The 19303-nt window shown below is 35.1% G+C and overlaps 1 protein-coding gene across 1 annotated transcript; it reads right to left on the bottom strand.

Moving 5' to 3' along the window:
- Nucleotides 1-87: 87 nt before the first annotated feature.
- Nucleotides 88-18834, bottom strand: rab3ab (RAB3A, member RAS oncogene family, b). Its single transcript, XM_058072640.2, has 5 exons — nt 18724-18834; nt 8585-8809; nt 5915-6033; nt 4648-4772; nt 88-3526 (listed from the first exon to the last, which is right to left on the bottom strand). Exons 2-5 carry the CDS (start codon nt 8807-8809, stop codon nt 3336-3338), a joined length of 660 nt encoding a protein of 219 aa, XP_057928623.1. The 5' UTR covers nt 18724-18834; the 3' UTR covers nt 88-3335.
- Between the last annotated feature and the right edge of the window lie 469 nt (nt 18835-19303).

Raw genomic sequence — 19303 nt, 5'->3', positions numbered from 1 at the left:
AAAAGTTTTTTTATTTTGGAAAAGTACTTATAATGCCATTCTGATTCATTCATTCATTCATTCATTCATTCATTTTCTACCGGTACACCCTGGACTGGTGGCCAGCCAATCACAGGGCACATATAGACAAACAACCATTCACACTCACATTCATACCTATGGACAATTTGGAGTCGCTAATTAACCTAGCATGTTTTTTTTGGAATGTGGGAGGAAACCGGAATACCCGGAGAAAACCCACGTTTAATACATAGCTTTTATTGAGGTCTTCCTACATTTTTAAAAATGTTTTTTTTAATTTTTCCAAATATTTCTACTTTCTTCCAAATTTTTTTTAGTAATATTATGATTTTATTCACATAATATTACAATTTTTCCCCAACCTAATTTTCAAAAAATTACAAATCTATTTCATAATTTTACAACTTTGAAGAATATTCTTTAATATTTCCAGTCATTGCTTCTAAAATTACATTACATCGTCAAATTGCCAATTTTTTTTCTCAATATTTTGACTTTATTCTTGCAAAATTACAGCTGATTTTCCAGTTCAGTTCGCTTTTTTTGGGCGAGAGGCGGGGTACACCATGGACTGGTGGCCAGCCAATCACAGGGCACATATAGACAAACAACCATTCACACTCACATTCATACCTATGGACAATTTGGAGTCGCTAATTAACCTAGCATGTTTTTGGAACCAAAAGAAACCATAAACAATAACATTATAAAGAAACTGCAAAATGGCATTATATGTAATTTTATTTTACTTTATTTTACTTTTATTTAACCTACAAATGTGTCAGATCATTTTTACCTGACAAATGTATCTCCAGTTCCCTCTAATTAGAGTAAAGTAAACCAGCATTCAGTCCATACAGGAAATAGGCATACCAAAATAAAAGCACCAAACAGGACATAATTGCATAAATATACATAACCCAACCAAACTGTCATACAGAACATGACTGAAATACAACAACTTTTTCACAATATTATTATTTTTTTAGATGCACCTGTATATTATCTCTTAAATTGTAAATATAGTAAGTATTGTTTTTTTAAAAAGTGACCTACAATGTCACAGTTAAATATTATTATGATAATATTTCTGCACAAATTTGAAGCTTCATCATCCACCAACAGCAACCTTCTATTAATATCAGACCATTTCATAATTATTAATAATTAATAATAATAAATGACAATTTTCGCTTCTTGCACACAAACCAAATATCCAAACAAATACCTCATCGATATATATATATATATATAACATATATATATCCTCATATCCAGAAATGCACACCTGCATAATAAATATATTATCATGTATTGCACAATATTCATATATACATATGAAATCAATTCATTGAAATGATATTTTTTCCACCCCGTGCTCCATGCAGAATGCAAATAAAAGCAATATCAGAATACAAAAAAATAATAATAATAATTAAAAAATATTAATATCTGACCTGATCATATCATAATCGATGCTTCCTATTCATTCAAAAATCAATGGCAAGTCTTTTCCCGTATTAATTGTATTGGTCAATATTAATTTTACTTCCTCTATTGTTGTACTTTCAGAAATGAATTATTAATGATATACTTTGCATATTATTAGTCAAAACATATTGAATTTCAAATGATATGTCGTATTGTGGTCACTAGGGGGCAGTCATGTTACACGAATGAGACATCTAATGCTTGTTACATAACCATATCTTGAACTTGAACCGAAAAGTAGTTCTCCTCTTATCCTGTGTGGAAGTGGTACATTTGTGTTTTCTTCATTTGTCTTTCTTTGTCAATCTGTTTGAAATCCTTAAGTTTAGAAGAATGTGATATTGAGGCTGGGGGCGGCACGGCGGTCGAGTGGTTAGCGCGCAGACCTCACGGCTAGGGTTCGCACAGGGTTCGATTCCACCCTCGGCCATCTCTGTGTGGAGTTTGCATGGGTTTTTCTCCGGGTACTACAAAAACATGCTAGGTTAATTAGCCACTCCAAATTGTCCATAGGTATGAATGTGAGTGTGAATGGTTGTTTGTCTATATGTGCCCTGTGATTGGCCGAAGACAGCTGGGATAGGCTCCAGCCCCCCCCCCCCACGACCCTCGTGAGGAAAAGCGGTACAAAATGAACGAATGAATATTTGAGGCTAACTGGTTAGCTCACCGACCAGTCTAGGGTGTACCCCGTCTCTCGCCCAAAGACAGCTGGGATAGGCTCCAGCCCCCACCCCCGCGACCCTCGTGAGGAAAAGCGGCAGAAAATGAATGAATGACTATTTGAGGCTAACTGGTTAGCTCACCGACCAGTCCAGGGTGTACCCGTCCCTCGCCCAAAGACAACTGGGATAGGCTCCAGCATACCTGGAGCGGCATAGAAAAGGGATATATACATATATATAGGTATATATAAGGAATAATAATGAATAATTGTAGTGTAATGATAACTATAGGGGTGTTATTTCATGTCCACGGGTCTCTAATAATGTTAAAAATTGCATTTAGAAAGTCCTAATCAGGTTTTCTATGCGCTAACTCATGAGCTAGCTCACCGACCAGTCCAGGGTGTACCCGCCTATCGCCTAAACACAGCTGGGATAGGCTCCAGCATACCTGGAGCGGCATTAAAAAGGGATGTATGGATGTGGCAATAATAGTATAATAGTTAAATGAATAATAATAATGAATAATTGTAGTGTAACAATAACTATAGGGGTGTTAGTTCATGTCCACAGGGCTCTAATAATGTTAAAAAATTGTATTTAGAAATTCCTAATCACGTTTTCTATGCGCTAACTCGTGCGCTAGCTCACCGACCAGTCCAGGGTGTACCCCGCCTCTCACCCGAAGACAGCTGGGATAGGCTCCAGCGTACCTGGAGCGGCATAGAAAAGGGATATATACATATATATATATGTATATATAAGGAATAATAATGAATAATTGTAGTGTAATGATAACTATAGGGGTGTTAGTTCATGTCCACGGGGCTCTAATAATGTTAAAAATTGTTGGCCAGATCCAAACCAAATAAAAAAAGAAGCTACTGTAAACATTAGAAGGACTCAAAATGGCCGTCAAATCCTTCTTTTAAGTACATAGAGAGGAAGAATAAAATACAGGACGGAAACCAAAGAACGAGTACACGTCAAGAACTGGTCTTAGCAAACCTCCTACCCTGTTACAGGCTGGTTCTCGGAAAAATGGGAAGCTGGACTGTGAGTGAAGGAGGTGACTTGTGGAGAATGACCCCCCCCCCCCCCCACTCGGAGGGCGTAGGAGGAGAAGGAAGGAGGTGAGCTTTGAGGAACAGTCATCTTTTAACATGCACAGTCCTGGTGTGGGGGGGCGGGCTGCTCTGTCAGCTGAGGCCCCTGCTTGGCCCCCGTGACGGCGGGGTCCCCGGCATCCAGGCTCTCGGACATCTTTTCGCATATAATATCGACCAGACGCTCAAAGGTCTGCTTCACGTTGATGTTGTCCTTGGCGCTGGCCTCGAAGAACTCGAAACCTGGAGGGAGGAGAGAATAACTGGTGGTGGTTAACCCTTTAGGTTGAAACACAGGAAGTTAAGCCACCGATTATGGTGGCAATAAAAATACAGTAGTGAGCAAATGATGCACGGTGGTCGAGTGGTTAGCGTGCAAACCTCGCAGCTAGGAGACCAGGGTTCGATTCCACCCTCGGCCATTAATGTTTGCATGTTCTCCCCGTGCATGCGTGGGTTTTCTCCGGGTACTCCGGTTTCCTCCCACATTCCAAAAACATGCTAGGTTAATTAGCGACTCCAAATTGTCCATAGGTATGAATGTGAGTGTGAATGGTTGTTTGTCTATATGTGCCCTGTGATTGGCTGGCCACCAGTCCAGGATGTACCCCGCCTCTCTCGCCCGAAGACAGCTGGGATAGGCTCCAGCACCCCCACGACAGTATCACTCGGATACTGTGAACATCCAGCAGCAACACAACATTTTGGTATGACTTTTTTTTAATTTTAATTTTAATTTTAATTTTAATTTTAATTTTAATTTTAATTTTAATTTTAATTTTAATTTTAATTTTAATTTTTTTTTTAATTTTAATTTTAATTTCATTCCAAAAACATGCTAGGTTAATTAGCGACTCCAAATTGTCCATAGGTATGAATGTGAGTGTGAATGGTTGTTTGTCTATATGTGCCCTGTGATTGGCTGGCCACCAGTCCAGGGTGTACCCCGCCTCTCTCATCTGAAGACAGCTGGGATAGGCTCCAGCACCCCCACAACAGTATCACTCGGATACTGTGAACATCCAGCAGCAACACAACATTTTAATTTTAATTTTAATTTTAATTTTAATTTTAATTTTAATTTTAATTTTAATTTTAATTTTAATTTTAATTTTAATTTTAATTTTAATTTTAATTTTAATTTTAATTTTAATTTTAATTTTAATTTTATTCCAAAAACATGCTAGGTCAATTAGCGACTCCAAATTGTCCATAGGTATGAATGTGAGTGTGAATGGTTGTTTGTCTATATGTGCCCTGTGATTGGCTGGCCACCAGTCCAGTACATGTATCATGCTTCATGTTTTTACACTTACCACCGCACAACAAGGAATCGCACATGCAAAGTGTTGGCGTATACTCACCGAGGTGTTCAGAAAGCTGGCGTCCTCGGTCTCCACTCACGGTGCGCTCATCGTCCATGTCACACTTATTCCCTACCAGCAGGACCTGGGCATTGTCCCATGAGTAGGTCTTAATCTGCGTGGACCTGATAACAAATATTATGGGATATTATGGAATATACAGTAAAGTAGGGGTTTGTATTAAAACCAGTTCATCAATAAAGGCTATATTTTGCAGACAAAAAAACATCATCAGGTATCATATTATCATATTGATGAGTCCGCATCACAAAACCAACTCCTGCAGAATTCCTGCAACCACTAGGTGTCGACAAAAACAACCAATTCCCACCTGACTTGTAGTCATAGGATCAGAAAAATTAAAATTAAAATTAAAATTAAAATTAAAATTAAAATTAAAATTAAAATTAAAATTAAAATTAAAATTAAAATTAAAATTAAAATTAAAATTAAAATTAAAATTAAAATTATTAATAAAAATAAAAATAAAAATAAAAATAAAAATAAAAATAAAAATAAAAATAAAAATAAAAATAAAAATAAAAATAAAAATAAAAATAAAAATAAAAATAAAAATTGGGCGAGAGGCGGGGTACACCCTGGACATATAGACAAACAACCATTCACACTCACATTCATACCTATGGACAATTTGGAGTCGCTAATTAACCTAGCATGTTTTTGGAATTAAAATTAAAATTAAAATTAAAATTAAAATTAAAATTAAAATTAAAATTAAAATTAAAATTAAAATTAAAATTAAAATTAAAATTAAAATTAAAATTAAAATTAAAATTAAAATTAAAATTAAAAAAAAAGTCATGCCAAAATGTTGTGTTGCTGCTGGATGTTCACAGTATCTGAGTGATACTGTTGTGGGGGTGCTGGAGCCTATCCCAGCTGTCTTCAGGCGAGAGAGGCGGGGTACACCCTGGACTGGTGGCCAGCCAATCACAGGGCACATATAGACAAACAACCATTCACACTCACATTCATACCTATAAACAATTTGGAGTGGCTAATTAACCTAGCATGTTTTTGGAATGTGGGAGGAAACCGGAGTACCCGGAGAAAACCCACGCATGCACTGGGAGAACATGCAAACTCCACACAGAGATGACTGAGGGTGGAATTGAACCCCGGTCTCCTAGCTGTGAGGTCTGTGCGCTATCCACTCGTCCACCGTGCCGCCCCAGGATCAGTCAAACTATTAAAAAAAAAGTGCGACTCAAGTTTGCCGCTAAACCAACAGTTCCTTGTTACATACCAGTCCTGGACGGCATTGAAGGAATCCTCGTTGGTGATGTCATACATGAGGATGAAGCCCATGGCTCCTCGGTAGTACGCTGTAGTGATGGTACGATAGCGCTCCTGCCCCGCCGTGTCCTTGAAAACAACAACACAGGAAATATACACATGAAAAAAATATACACATAACCGATGAGGAAATTTGGCATAGTTAAAGCTGATATGAAAGTTTGATATGGATGCTGTATGGTATCATGTACCCAGAAAAAATTATTACGTTTGATTCATGTTCATGTTAAAGGTTAAATAACTGTTAATAGTTATCCTCCCTATCCGTGTGGAAGTGGTAAGTTTTTGGCTATTTTATTTTTAAAGGAAATAACTTGAAGGCTACTGTTTAGGTCGCTAGCTCTCTAGTTTGCGAGTTAGCATGTGTCTCAAGACCCTGCAGTTGCGCAATATGTTGTAAATAAAGAGAGTATAAATGTGACTATAGTCGTGTTTTGTCATGTCTACAGTCATTTGTCTACCCACCAACTATATGTGCTTTCTTAAGTTTTTATTATTATTATTATTATATTTATTTATTACTGATTGATTGATTTTCTTTATTCTTGATTTGTTTATTTATTTTTCATCTTATTTTGTGCAGAAAAATAAAAATTAAGATATTTTATCAGAGCTTTTATTGTAGAAAATCGGAACCAAAGTTTGTATATTTTTCTGTTTTTAATAAATGTGTTTTTTTTTTGTTTTTTTTTTGCAAACCTGATGCGGCCCAGTCTCACCCAGACCCTAGCTCCAGTGGCCCCCCAAGTAAATTCAGTTTTAGACCCCTGCTTTACACATTTCCACTGCACTGCTGTTTCATGGCAATATTTCGCTAAAAATATTAAAAATGTATATATTTTCACTAAAAACGTGTTTTGACATATTCAGGGTTTTCTGACATTATGGGATGTATTATGCGTAAATAAAGTGAAATTATGAAAGAAATGACATGTTAGTCACTAAGTAAGCTGAACATAAATGCCTCCAGCTGGTGTGTCAGAAGGATCCTGGCTTTGCTTCTGTTGGCTGGAAATGTCGGTTCAAAAATCAGCCAATCAAAAAAGAGAGCAGAATGACCGATGCTGCTCTCCCCTTCCCCCATTACTCGACATCTCCAAGAAAATAGCCTCACTCATGCAAAATCCCCGCCCCCATTTCATCACCGCGATCTTACTGAAAATGTTTTGAGCTCAAGTGCATCATTTTTTTCCATTTCTTCTACATTTGCATATAATTATGCACACAATGCATCTCCATGCGTCTTATATAACGACACCTACGCTGATATTTCAGTAGTACAAATAGAGTGCATGTAAAGTCCTTCAGCGCTGCAGCTCGCTATAAATAGATGTCTTAATATTCTGTTTTATTCACACGTATGAATTGTTTTGATCGTGTTAACTCTGTCGTGTTTCGCTATGACTTGGTGTCGTCTCACCCAAAGGATGCATGGACATGGTGGCAGGTTGACACAACGCACAAAAAGTCAAATTATTAAATCATTAAGAAGGCAAGGTAAACATAAAACTTACTTTGAGAGGCAGAAACATGGAAATCTAATAAAATCTTTTTTAAATTTTATTTTATTTTATTTTTTATTATTTTCATTATTTTTATTATTTTATTGTTTTTTAAATGTTTTTTAAATGTTTTTTTAATATTTATATTATATTATTTTTATTTTTTTTATTTTTTTAATCATTTTTATTATTTTTGTAATAAATTTTTTATTTGTATTTTTTATTTTTTATTATTTTATTTTTATTTTTATTATTTTTATTATTTTTATTATTTTTATTATTTTATTATTTTTATTATTTTTATTATTTTTATTATTTTTATTATTTTTATTATTTTTATTATTTTTATTATTTTATGTTTTTATTTTACTGCATTATTTTCAATTTTTATTATTTTTATTTTTTATTTTTATTATTTTCATTATTTCATTATTCCATAATTTTTTCTATTTTTATTAGTTTTATTATTTTCATTATTTCATTATTACATTATTTTTATAATTTTTATAATTTTTATAATTTTTATAATTTTTATAATTTTTATACTTTTTCATAATTTTTACAATTTTATAATTTTTCATAATTTTTATAATTTTTATAATGTTTATAATTTTTATAATTTTTCATAATTTTTATAATTTTATAATTTTTATAATTTTTATAATTTTTATAATTTTTATAATTTTTATAATTTTTATAATTTTTATAATTTTTATTAAAGAAATCTAATAAAATCCTCAACTAATAATCCTACAACTAGCAATAAGCCCTAGAACTAAACTAAATAGAATTCATTCATTTTCTACGGGGTGCTGGAGCCTATCCCAGCTGTCTTCGAGCAAGAGGCGGGGTACACCCTGGACTGGTGGCCAGCCAGCCAATCACAGGGCACATATAGACAAACAACCATTCACACTCACATTCATACCTATGGACAATCGAACTCGGGTCTCCTAGCTGTGAGGCCAGTGTGCTAACCACTCGGATGTAGTGGCTAATAAACTAAAAAAAGGTTGTGCATATTTTAGTTGCTATGGTAAAAAAGCTTATTTTGCACTGAACAGGAAGTCACCGTGTGCATGTTTTAATGCTGTGTAACTAGACAGCATGAGCCTTACCCAGATCTGTAGTTTGATCCGTTTATCGTTCCTGTAAATGGTCTTCACCTTGAAGTCGATGCCCACCGTACTGACGAAGGCGGGTGTGAAGGAGTCGTCGGCGTAACGAAACAAGAAGGACGTTTTACCCACGCTGCTGTTGCCAATGATGAGGATCTTAAACATGTAGTCAAAGTTCTGGTCCGAGGACTCCTTCTGTCCGTAGGTTGCTGTTGCTGAGGCCATCTGTGGACAGAAATGGGAAAAGGATTAGGCCTTAAGATACTGTAAATGAGGTATATGTATATAATAAACCATATTTTCCAGACTATAAGCAGGGGTCTCAAACATGCGGCCCGCGGGCCAAATGTGGCCCGCAGGACACTAGTTTGAGGCCCCCGCCTTGATATGAAAGTTTAATGTTAGTGCAAGTTTGATAGGGATGCTGTATGGTATCATGTACCCAGAAAACTACTAGCATTTTATGCGATTTTCATAGATATTAACTTAACACTTAATACTATCATGCTAGGTGTTAGCATGCTAATGTTAGCATTGCATGTTAACATGAGCATAGTAGCATTTTTTTGCTAAGTAGACACTATTATGCTAGGTGCTAGCATGTTAATGTTAGCATGTTAGCATTTCATGAGCCTACTAGCATTTTATGCGATTTTCATAGATATTAACTTAACACTTAATACTATCATGCTAGGTGTTAGCATGCTAATGTTAGCATTGCATGTTAACATGAGCATAGTAACATTTTTTTGCTAAGTAGACATTATTATGCTAGGTGCTAGCATGTTAATGTTAGCATGTTAGCATTTCATGAGCCTATTAGAATTTTATGCGATTTTCATAGATATTAACTTAACACTTTATACTATCATGCTAGGTGTTAGCATGCTAAAGTTAGCATTGCATGTTAACATGAGCATAGTAGCATTTTTTGCTAAGTAGACACTATTATGCTAGGTGTTAGCATGTTAATGTTCGCATGTTAGCATTACATGAGCCTACTAGCATTTTATGCGATTTTCATAGATATTAACACTTAATACTATCATGCTAGGTGTTAGCATGCTAATGTTAGCATTGCATGTTAACATGAGCATAGGAGCATTTTTTGCTAAGTAGACACTATTATGCTAGGTGTTAGCATGTTAATGTTAGCATGTTAACATTACATGAGCCTACTAGCATTTTATGCGATTTTCATAGATATTAACACTTAATACTATCATGCTAGGTGTTAGCATGCTAATGTTAGCATTGCATGTTAACATGAGCATAGTAGCATTTTTTGCTAAGTAGACACTATTATACTAGGTGTTAGCATGTTAATGTTAGCATGTTAGCATTACATGAGCCTACTAGCATTTTATGTGATTTTCATAGATATTAACACTTAATACGATCATGCTAGGTGTTAGCATGCTAATGTTAGCATTGCATGTTAACATGAGCATAGTAGCATTTTTTGCTAAGTAGACACTATTATACTAGGTGTTAGCATGTTAATGTTAGCATGTTAGCATTACATGAGCCTACTAGCATTTTATGCGATTTTCATAGATATTAAATTAACACTTAATACTATCATGCTAGGTGTTAGCATGCTAATGTTAGCATTGCATGTTAACATGTTGACTTCAGCCTGAGATTCAGACTCCCGTCGGCGTTCCTTCCAGAGGCCTGCTCTATACTTAGAATGTTATCTTAACATGCTGCAGCGGAACACAAGAATGTCGAGAGACAAAAGCACAAAGCAAAACAACTGCACCCTCCTATCAGTTTACATGAAGAAACACAGAGGTGCTGCATAAATCATGAAGCTCAACCCCAAAAGGGAAAGAACGAAGGTTCGAGTACGCTACTCTTTTGTTGTGGTTACTTTGACCTAAGACTTCATTTACACTGCAGGTCGTATTCAGGGCTAGGTTTATTTTGTTTTTCTTACTATAAGCATCTTACTATTAAATTCAAAATTTACAACTGATTGGTCCCACAATGCAACACCAAAAAGTTAAAATAATTTCCATAAAATCAATTATTTGGAATTTGTGCATACAACTACACAAAAGAAAAACATCAGAGCACACAGCCTTCCCAGTACATTGTTTGGTGTTAGCATGCTGACATTGCTAGCATGCTAATGTTGGGACAAAACATTGTTTTTGCTATTTTCATGGGTAGACCCATCTAGAAACACTTACCACTATCATGCTAGCTGTTAGCATGTTAGCAATCATAGCATGCTAATATTAGCACCGTGCAATTTTTTTCTTGTTTTCATGGGTACACACACATAGCACTATCTCTCATATAAGTGTTAGCATGCTAATGTTAGCATTGCATGTTAACATAAGCATAGTCGCATTTTTTGCCATTTTCATAAGTAGACACTTGTATGCTAGGTGTTAGCATGTTAATGTTAGCATTACATGAGCCTACTAGCATTTTATGCGATTTTCATAGATGCTAACTTAACACTATCATGCTAGGTGTTAGCGTGCTAATGTTAGCATTGTATGTTAACATGAGCATAGTAGCATTTTTTTGCTAAGTAGACACTATTATGCTAGGTGTTAGCATGGTAATGTTAGCATGTTAGCATTACATGAGCCTACTAGCATTTTATGCGATTTTCATAGATATTACCTTAACACTTAATACTATCATGCTAGGTGTTAGCATGCTAATTTTAGCATGTTAGCATTACATGAGCCTACTAGCATTTTATGTGATTTTCATAGATATTAACTTAAAACTTAATACAATCATGCTAGTTGTTAGCATGATAATGTTAGCATTGCATGTTAACATGAGCATGGTAGCATTTTTTTGCTAAGTAGACACTATTATGCTAGGCGTTAGCATGTTAGCATTAGTTTGCATGTTCTCCCCGTGCATGCGTGGGTTTTTCCGGGTACTCCGGTTTCCTCCCACATTCCAAAAACATGCTAGGTTAATTGGTGACTCACACTCACAAACAACATTTAAACCTACAATAACTGACAATTACTGACACCTAGTGACCAGTGTGGAATACTACATCGCATTGCAACGTCTTTCAAATGTACAGTTACGTTTTGTCAAGGCATCTTCTTGCTGGAAAATGTTAAATGATTTGACTTTGGTACAGCGCCCTCTGCTGTAGTCATGGGTGCCGCACTATTTCCCCCCTGCAGATAACGCCATCAAACCCCTGAAGCTGCCATAACAAAAGAGTTAATTGTTTAGGAAATAAAGGACGCTGTCAGGGGTCCACAGCAGGTTTTTCTCAGGCAGGGCAGTGACGTTGAACCGTCACCCTGCAGAAAGGCAGCCATCACTGATTAATGAAATGAGCCCGATTCCCTGGCAGCAGCACTTAGGTCCAGATCGATCTAGCCCGACTCTCGTCAATCTTCTTGAGGTGACAGCTTTAAAGTCGTTCCTTATGATGTCATCATCCAGAACAGACACTGTATGGTGACTGGTTTGAAAAGCATGACTACGACAAAAAAAATATCCAATATTTCACAGAATTTTGGTCGCTTTTGTGTTGCTAACTTGCTATATTAGTCAAAACATATTGAAACACAAAGATACATGTTGTATGTTGGCCACCAGGTGTCAGTAATGTTCCGTTATTAAGGCATATTGTTAAATGACGACGTTATCCTCCCATTCAGTGTGGAAGTGGTACATTTCTGACTTCGTTGTCCGTCTTCCCCGCTCCGATTTGCACCCATTTTTAAATTCAGAATAAAAAAATGGACGTTAACTAGTTAGCTTGCTAGCTTGTTAATGGTGAAAGCAGTGGCTGTCATTACAGTTGAGCTGTCCGTGTCCTACCCGAGAAGCTGACATGCTAACTAACCACTTGGCCACTGTGTGGGAAAGGGTCAAGGATCAGAAATGTATTTGGAGGCGATGGTGTATGTCATAAACAGACAGAAAAAAGATGAAGTCGAGAATTCCAAGCACGAGTTTCGGTCCCTCTTGAGCCGAGTCAGCAGTTTGTGCAACAGTAACATGAGCAGATACATATTTAATAAGACTGGCCTCACTCAACTTTGGCTGTGTTCAATTCCTGCTGTGTCATTGAAACTTGGGTCTATAGTATACTAGAGGCTGCAATTTGGATTTTTAATCCAAAGAGTGTGATAGATGAAAGCATGATAGCATGATAGTATTAAGTGTTAAGTTAATATCTATGAAATTACTAGCCTACTTACTAGCCTACTAGGTGTTAGCATGCTAATGTTAGCATTGCATGTTAACATGAGCATAGTCGCATTTTTTTGCTAAGTAGACACTATTATGCTAGGTGTTAGCATGGTAATGTTAGCATGTTAGCATTACATGAGCCTACTAGCATTTTATGTGATTTTCATAGATATTACCTTAACACTTAATATTATCATGCTAGGTGTTAGCATGCTAATGTTAGCATGTTAGCATTACATGAGCCTACTAGCATTTTCTGCGATTTTCATAGATATTAACTTAACACTTAATACTATCATGGTAGGTGTTAGCATGCTAATGTTAGCATTGCATGTTAACATGAGCATGGTAGCATTTTTTTGCTAAGTAGACAGTATTATGCTAGGTGTTAGCATGTTAATGTTAGCATGTTAGCATTACATGATCCTACTAGCATTTTATGCGATGTTTATAGATATTAACTTAACACTTAATACTATCATGGTAGGTGTTAGCATGCTAATGTCAGCATTGCATGTTAACATGAGCATGGTAGCATTTTTTTGCTAAGTAGACACTATTATGCTAGGTGTTAGCATGTTAATGTTAGCATGTTAGCATTACATGAGCCTACTAGCATTTTATGTGATTTTCATAGATATTAACTTAACATTTAATACTATCATGCTGGGTGTTAGCATGCTAATGTCAGCATTGCATGTTAACATGAGCATGGTAGCACTTTTTTGCTAAGTAGACAGTATTATGCTAGGTGTTAGCATGTTAATGTTAGCATGTTAGCATTACATGAGCCTACTAGCATTTTCTGCGATTTTCATAGATATTAACTTAACACTTAATACTATCATGGTAGGTGTTAGCATGCTAATGTTAGCATTGCATGTTAACATGAGCATGGTAGCATTTTTTTGCTAAGTCGACAGTATTATGCTAGGTGTTAGCATGTTAATGTTAGCATGTTAGCATTACATGAGCCTACTAGCATTTTATGCGATGTTCATAGATATTAACTTAACACTTAATACTATCATGGTAGGTGTTAGCATGCTAATGTTAGCATTACATGTTAACATGAGCATAGTAGCATTTTTTTGCTAAGTAGACACTATTATGCTAGGTGTTAGCATGTTCATGTTAGCATGTTAGCATTACATGAGCCTACTAGCATTTTATGTGATTTTCATAGATATTAACTTAACATTTAATACTATCATGCTGGGTGTTAGCATGCTAATGTCAGCATTGCATGTTAACATAAGCATGGTAGCATTTTTTTGCTAAGTAGACACTATTATGCTAGGTGTTAGCATGTTAATGTTAGCATGTTAGCATTACATGAGCCTACTAGCATTTTCTGCGATTTTCATAGATATTAACTTAACACTTAATACTATCATGGTAGGTGTTAGCATGCTAATGTTAGCATTGCATGTTAACATGAGCATGGTAGCATTTTTTTGCTAAGTCGACAGTATTATGCTAGGTGTTAGCATGTTAATGTTAGCATGTTAGCATTACATGAGCCTACTAGCATTTTCTGCGATTTTCATAGATATTAACTTAACACTTAATACTATCATGGTAGGTGTTAGCATGCTAATGTTAGCATTGCATGTTAACATGAGCATGGTAGCATTTTTTTGCTAAGTAGACAGTATTATGCTAGGTGTTAGCATGTTAATGTTAGCATATTAGCATTACATGAGCCTACTAGCATTTTATGCGATTTTCATAGATATTAACTTAACACTTAATACTATCATGCTGGGTGTTAGCATGCTAATGTCAGCATTGCATGTTAACATAAGCATGGTAGCATTTTTTTGCTAAGTAGACACTATTATGCTAGGTGTTAGCATGTTAATGTTAACATGTTAGCATTACATGAGCCTACTAGCATTTTATGCGATGTTCATAGATATTAACTTAACACTTAATACTATCATGGTAGGTGTTAGCATGCTAATGTTAGCATTACATGTTAACATGAGCATAGTAGCATTTTTTTACTAAGTAGACACTATTATGCTAGGTGTTAGCATGTTAATGTTAGCATGTTAGCATTACATGAGCCTACTAGCATTTTATGTGATTTTCATAGATATTAACTTAACATTTAATACTATCATGCTGGGTGTTAGCATGCTAATGTCAGCATTGCATGTTAACATAAGCATGGTAGCATTTTTTTGCTAAGTAGACACTATTATGCTAGGTGTTAGCATGTTAATGTTAGCATGTTAGCATTACATGAGCCTACTAGCATTTTCTGCGATTTTCATAGATATTAACTTAACACTTAATACTATCATGGTAGGTGTTAGCATGCTAATGTTAGCATTGCATGTTAACATGAGCATAGTAGCATTTTTTTACTAAGTAGACACTATTATGCTAGGTGTTAGCATGTTAATGTTAGCATGTTAGCATTACATGAGCCTACTAGCATTTTATGTGATTTTCATAGATATTAACTTAACACTTAATACTATCATGCTGGGTGTTAGCATGCTAATGTCAGCATTGCATGTTAACATGAGCATGGTAGCATTTTTTTGCTAAGTAGACAGTATTATGCTAGGTGTTAGCATGTTAATGTTAGCATGTTAGCATTACATGAGCCTACTAGCATTTTATGCGATTTTCATAGATATTAACTTAACACTTAATACTATCATGCTGGGTGTTAGCATGCTAATGTCAGCATTGCATGTTGACATGAGCATAGTAGCATTTTTTTGCTAAGTAGACACTATTATGCTAGGTGTTAGCATGTTAATGTTAGCATGTTAGCATTACATGAGCCTACTAGCATTTTATGCTAATGTTAGTATTGCATGTTAACATGAGCATAGTAACATTTTTTGCTAAGTACACACTATTATGCTAGGTGTTAGCATGTTAATATTAGCATGGTAGCATTACATGAGCCTACGAGCATTTTATGCGATTTTCATAGATATTAACTTAACATTTAATACTATCATGCCAGGTGTTAGCATGCTAATGTTAGCATTGCATGTTAACATGAGCATAGTAGTAATTTTTTGCTAAGTAGACACTATTATGCTAGGTGTTAGCATGTTAATGTTAGCATTACTTGAGCCTACTAGCATTTTATGTGATTTTCAGATATTAACACATAATACTATCATGCTAGGTGTTAGCATGCTAATGTTAGCATTGCATGTTAACATGAGAATAGTAGCATTTTATTGCTAAGTAGACACTATTATGCTAGGTGTTAGCATGTTAATGTTAGCATTACTTGAGCCTACTAGCATTTTATGTGATTTTCAGATATTAACACATAATACTATCATGCTAGGTGTTAGCATGCTAATGTTAGCATTGCATGTTAACATGAGAATAGTAGCATTTTATTGCTAAGTAGACACTATTATGCTAGGTGTTAGCATGTTAAAGTTAGCATGTTAGCATTACATGAGCCTACTAGCATTTTATGCGATTTTCATAGATATTACCTAGTAATAGATATATAATAGATATATTCATAGATATTACCTAGTAGCTAGTAGGCTAGTAGGCATACTGTAATGGGTAATAAGAGTGTAAATGTGACTATAGGGGTGTTATTTCCTGTCTAGAGGGCTCTAATAATGTTAAAAAAAAAGATTTAGAAGGTGGAAAACAGTTATTCTATGCTCCAACGACAGAAATATTCAACTTTCACTGATCATGGTCGGGTCTGGAACCAATTAACAGTGATAAACGAGGAATTAGTTTGTTTTATTCAGCATTCGCCAATAGTAGAACAGACTGACCTAATTCCGACATTGTCTCATGAGTAATCATAATCGTATCGCTGCAGCAGTTTGAAGTTAGGACGGAATCTCACATGTCAAAGGTCACCCAGAGTGAAACGAAGTACTGCATCTCGGACCCGTGTCTCGTGCGACGACGAAAAATGCAACACAAAATCACATCAGCGCTTCTAATGCAGATGCTGTCCTCTCAGGTTGTCTGAGATGGCGCCCCCCCCCCCCTCAATCCCCCTTTTCCTCCAATCACGTGCCTCCTTTTCTAGGAAGCGTGTGGATGCAGATGAGAGGAGGGGAAGCTAAAAATAGCCCGGCTTCATCTTTTTCTCTCTTTTCTGCACGGCAAACAGAAAAGCAGAGCGATTCTGTGGGGAGCAGTGTTTTCTTTATGAGCGCTGCAGGTTGTTCAAAAAAAAATAAGGCCCAACGTGCACCTGAATATCTGAATAACTGAATAACTGCACAGTATTCACATATTCATTTGTCAAAGTACTCAAACACGTCATTTTCATTCAACTTTTTCTGTTTTTTATTCTATTATATGTGATAAATACACACGTTTGATACTGACTCATCATAACGCTGATGTTGACGGCAGGTCTTTGCACTTTGATATTTGATTTTGGAAAAATTGTTATGTTTTGAAGACATGGATGTACAACGTATATGTTGTATATGTCTTTTTTTATTTTTTATTTTTTTTATTTTATTTGGGCAAATATATGAAACATTACAGTACATTTCTTACATTAATCAAAATATAACTTTCCATTATTTACATTTGTATTCAAATATATGATCACAAGCCCAAAAATGCCTACCCCTTTAGATATAAGATATGTTATAAGATATGATATAAGATATAAGATATAATCATGTTCATGCCACAGTCTTGTTTTCCCCCATTATTATTAGCATTGTAATATTATTATTGTTAGTATCATTATTGTTATAATCTTTATCATTATTACCATTATTATTGTTATTATTAGCACCATTATTATAATCATCATTAATATTACCATTTTCATCAGTATAGTTGTAACAATTTTTGGATTTTATTTTTATTTTTATTTTTATTTTTATTTTTATTTTTATTTTTATTTTTATTTTTATTTTTATTTTTATTTTTATTTTTATTTTTATTTTTATTTTTATTTTTATTTTTATTTTTATTTTTATTTTTATTTTTACAGACTTTATTGCTTCTTGCAGAGTGCTGTATCATTCGGTGTCATGTTACAAATAAGTCTAAAATCATCACACAGCAACTTAACACTCAAAAAGGTATGCCGAATAAACATACAAACATGTACCAATACGAGTAAAAAAAAATAATAATTCCATAATGAATTTCGACATAGGTTATGCACGCCTCGGCGCTGCAATGATTCATGTGTCCACCAGAGGGAGGCCGACATCCTCACTGACTCCAAATCAGCAGCGTCTTATACATCGGAAATTACGATATATACATTATGTTTGATACTGACTCTTTGTGCGATGCAGTCTTATAATTCTGACGTTGACGGCAGGTCTTTCCTTCCTGTAGCTGCCCGACTCCATAATATAAACTGCTGTGAATATCCTGTACAATAATCATGCAATAAACTGTGCAATAATCATGCAATTAACCGTTGGCTTGATCAACATGTACACAGCAGTAAACACATAAACACAATAAACACACACACATATATATATATATGACAATCTTGTTTCCTATACACGAAAGTGAACAATAAATACCTAATTGCGCCCCTACTAATAAAAAATTAATATCGATACTGTTGCTATGTAAGGAGTAATATTTTCTTTTGTTCATGCTACAGATCAATTAGGACCCATTATCCCGATTAGTATCATTTCATCAGATAGTGGAACGCCTTTTTTCTCCCCCATACCTTTAAAACCAGCAGCACTTGCCTTCACAATCCAGTCGATAAATACATAATCTTATATTAATATGCATTTATATTTTTTTTGCTAGCAAGACAGCTGTTCTAAAGCCAACATCTTATGTGCACTGAATGAATTGTTTGCTGTCTATACTGATAAACGATTTATGATACGATAAATTATATTTACTAAAATATATCAATTAATATAGTAGTTGATTTTATGTAGAGGAATAATGATATTAAAAAGTCTTAATCCCACCTTTGTAGATTTCTATCCGGCTGCTGCCCAGCGCGTCCTGCATCCGCAGACACCACTAATATCAAGACAGAGAGAATACAGTCAACTACATCCGGTACAGACTTTCAAAATAGTCCACTATAAATATTATTAAAAATTAATGTGACGTTTAGACACTGTTGTTGTTATGTTGCATATCTCAAATATCCCTTTGGATTATTTCGAACACAAAACGCGTTAGAGTTATGTATTTATACAAATGAATTACAGTTATAGCACCCGGAACTTTTACTTTGAATGGTAGGCCAGTTTCCGTCGCTTCTTCTTCAGCTGTACTAACAGTGTAACGTCACGGTTGGCGCAAAGACGGACAGTTCATCTGACCAATCAAAAGCTGCACTGGAAATACACACGTGACATATTTTATTGATGAAGAGCTTGCTGGAGGGACTGAATTACTGATGACGAGGTCAGTAACCACAGCTGCAGAATATTATTATTTCATATATAAATATTGCAAACGTATCAAGGCCACGAGGTGGGGTTAGAACATCACGTGCACAAAATGGCACTTTAGCAACCCTATTATAATGAGAAATAA

Source organism: Doryrhamphus excisus, linkage group LG4 (genome assembly GCF_037039965.1).
Source record: "Doryrhamphus excisus strain RoL-2023G ecotype Guam linkage group LG4, RoL_Dexc_Guam_v1.1, whole genome shotgun sequence".
NCBI classification, from domain to species: domain Eukaryota; kingdom Metazoa; phylum Chordata; class Actinopteri; order Syngnathiformes; family Syngnathidae; genus Doryrhamphus; species Doryrhamphus excisus.
Note: the sequence above shows the minus strand (reverse complement) of the source record. Positions and strands in the feature narration are given on the sequence as shown.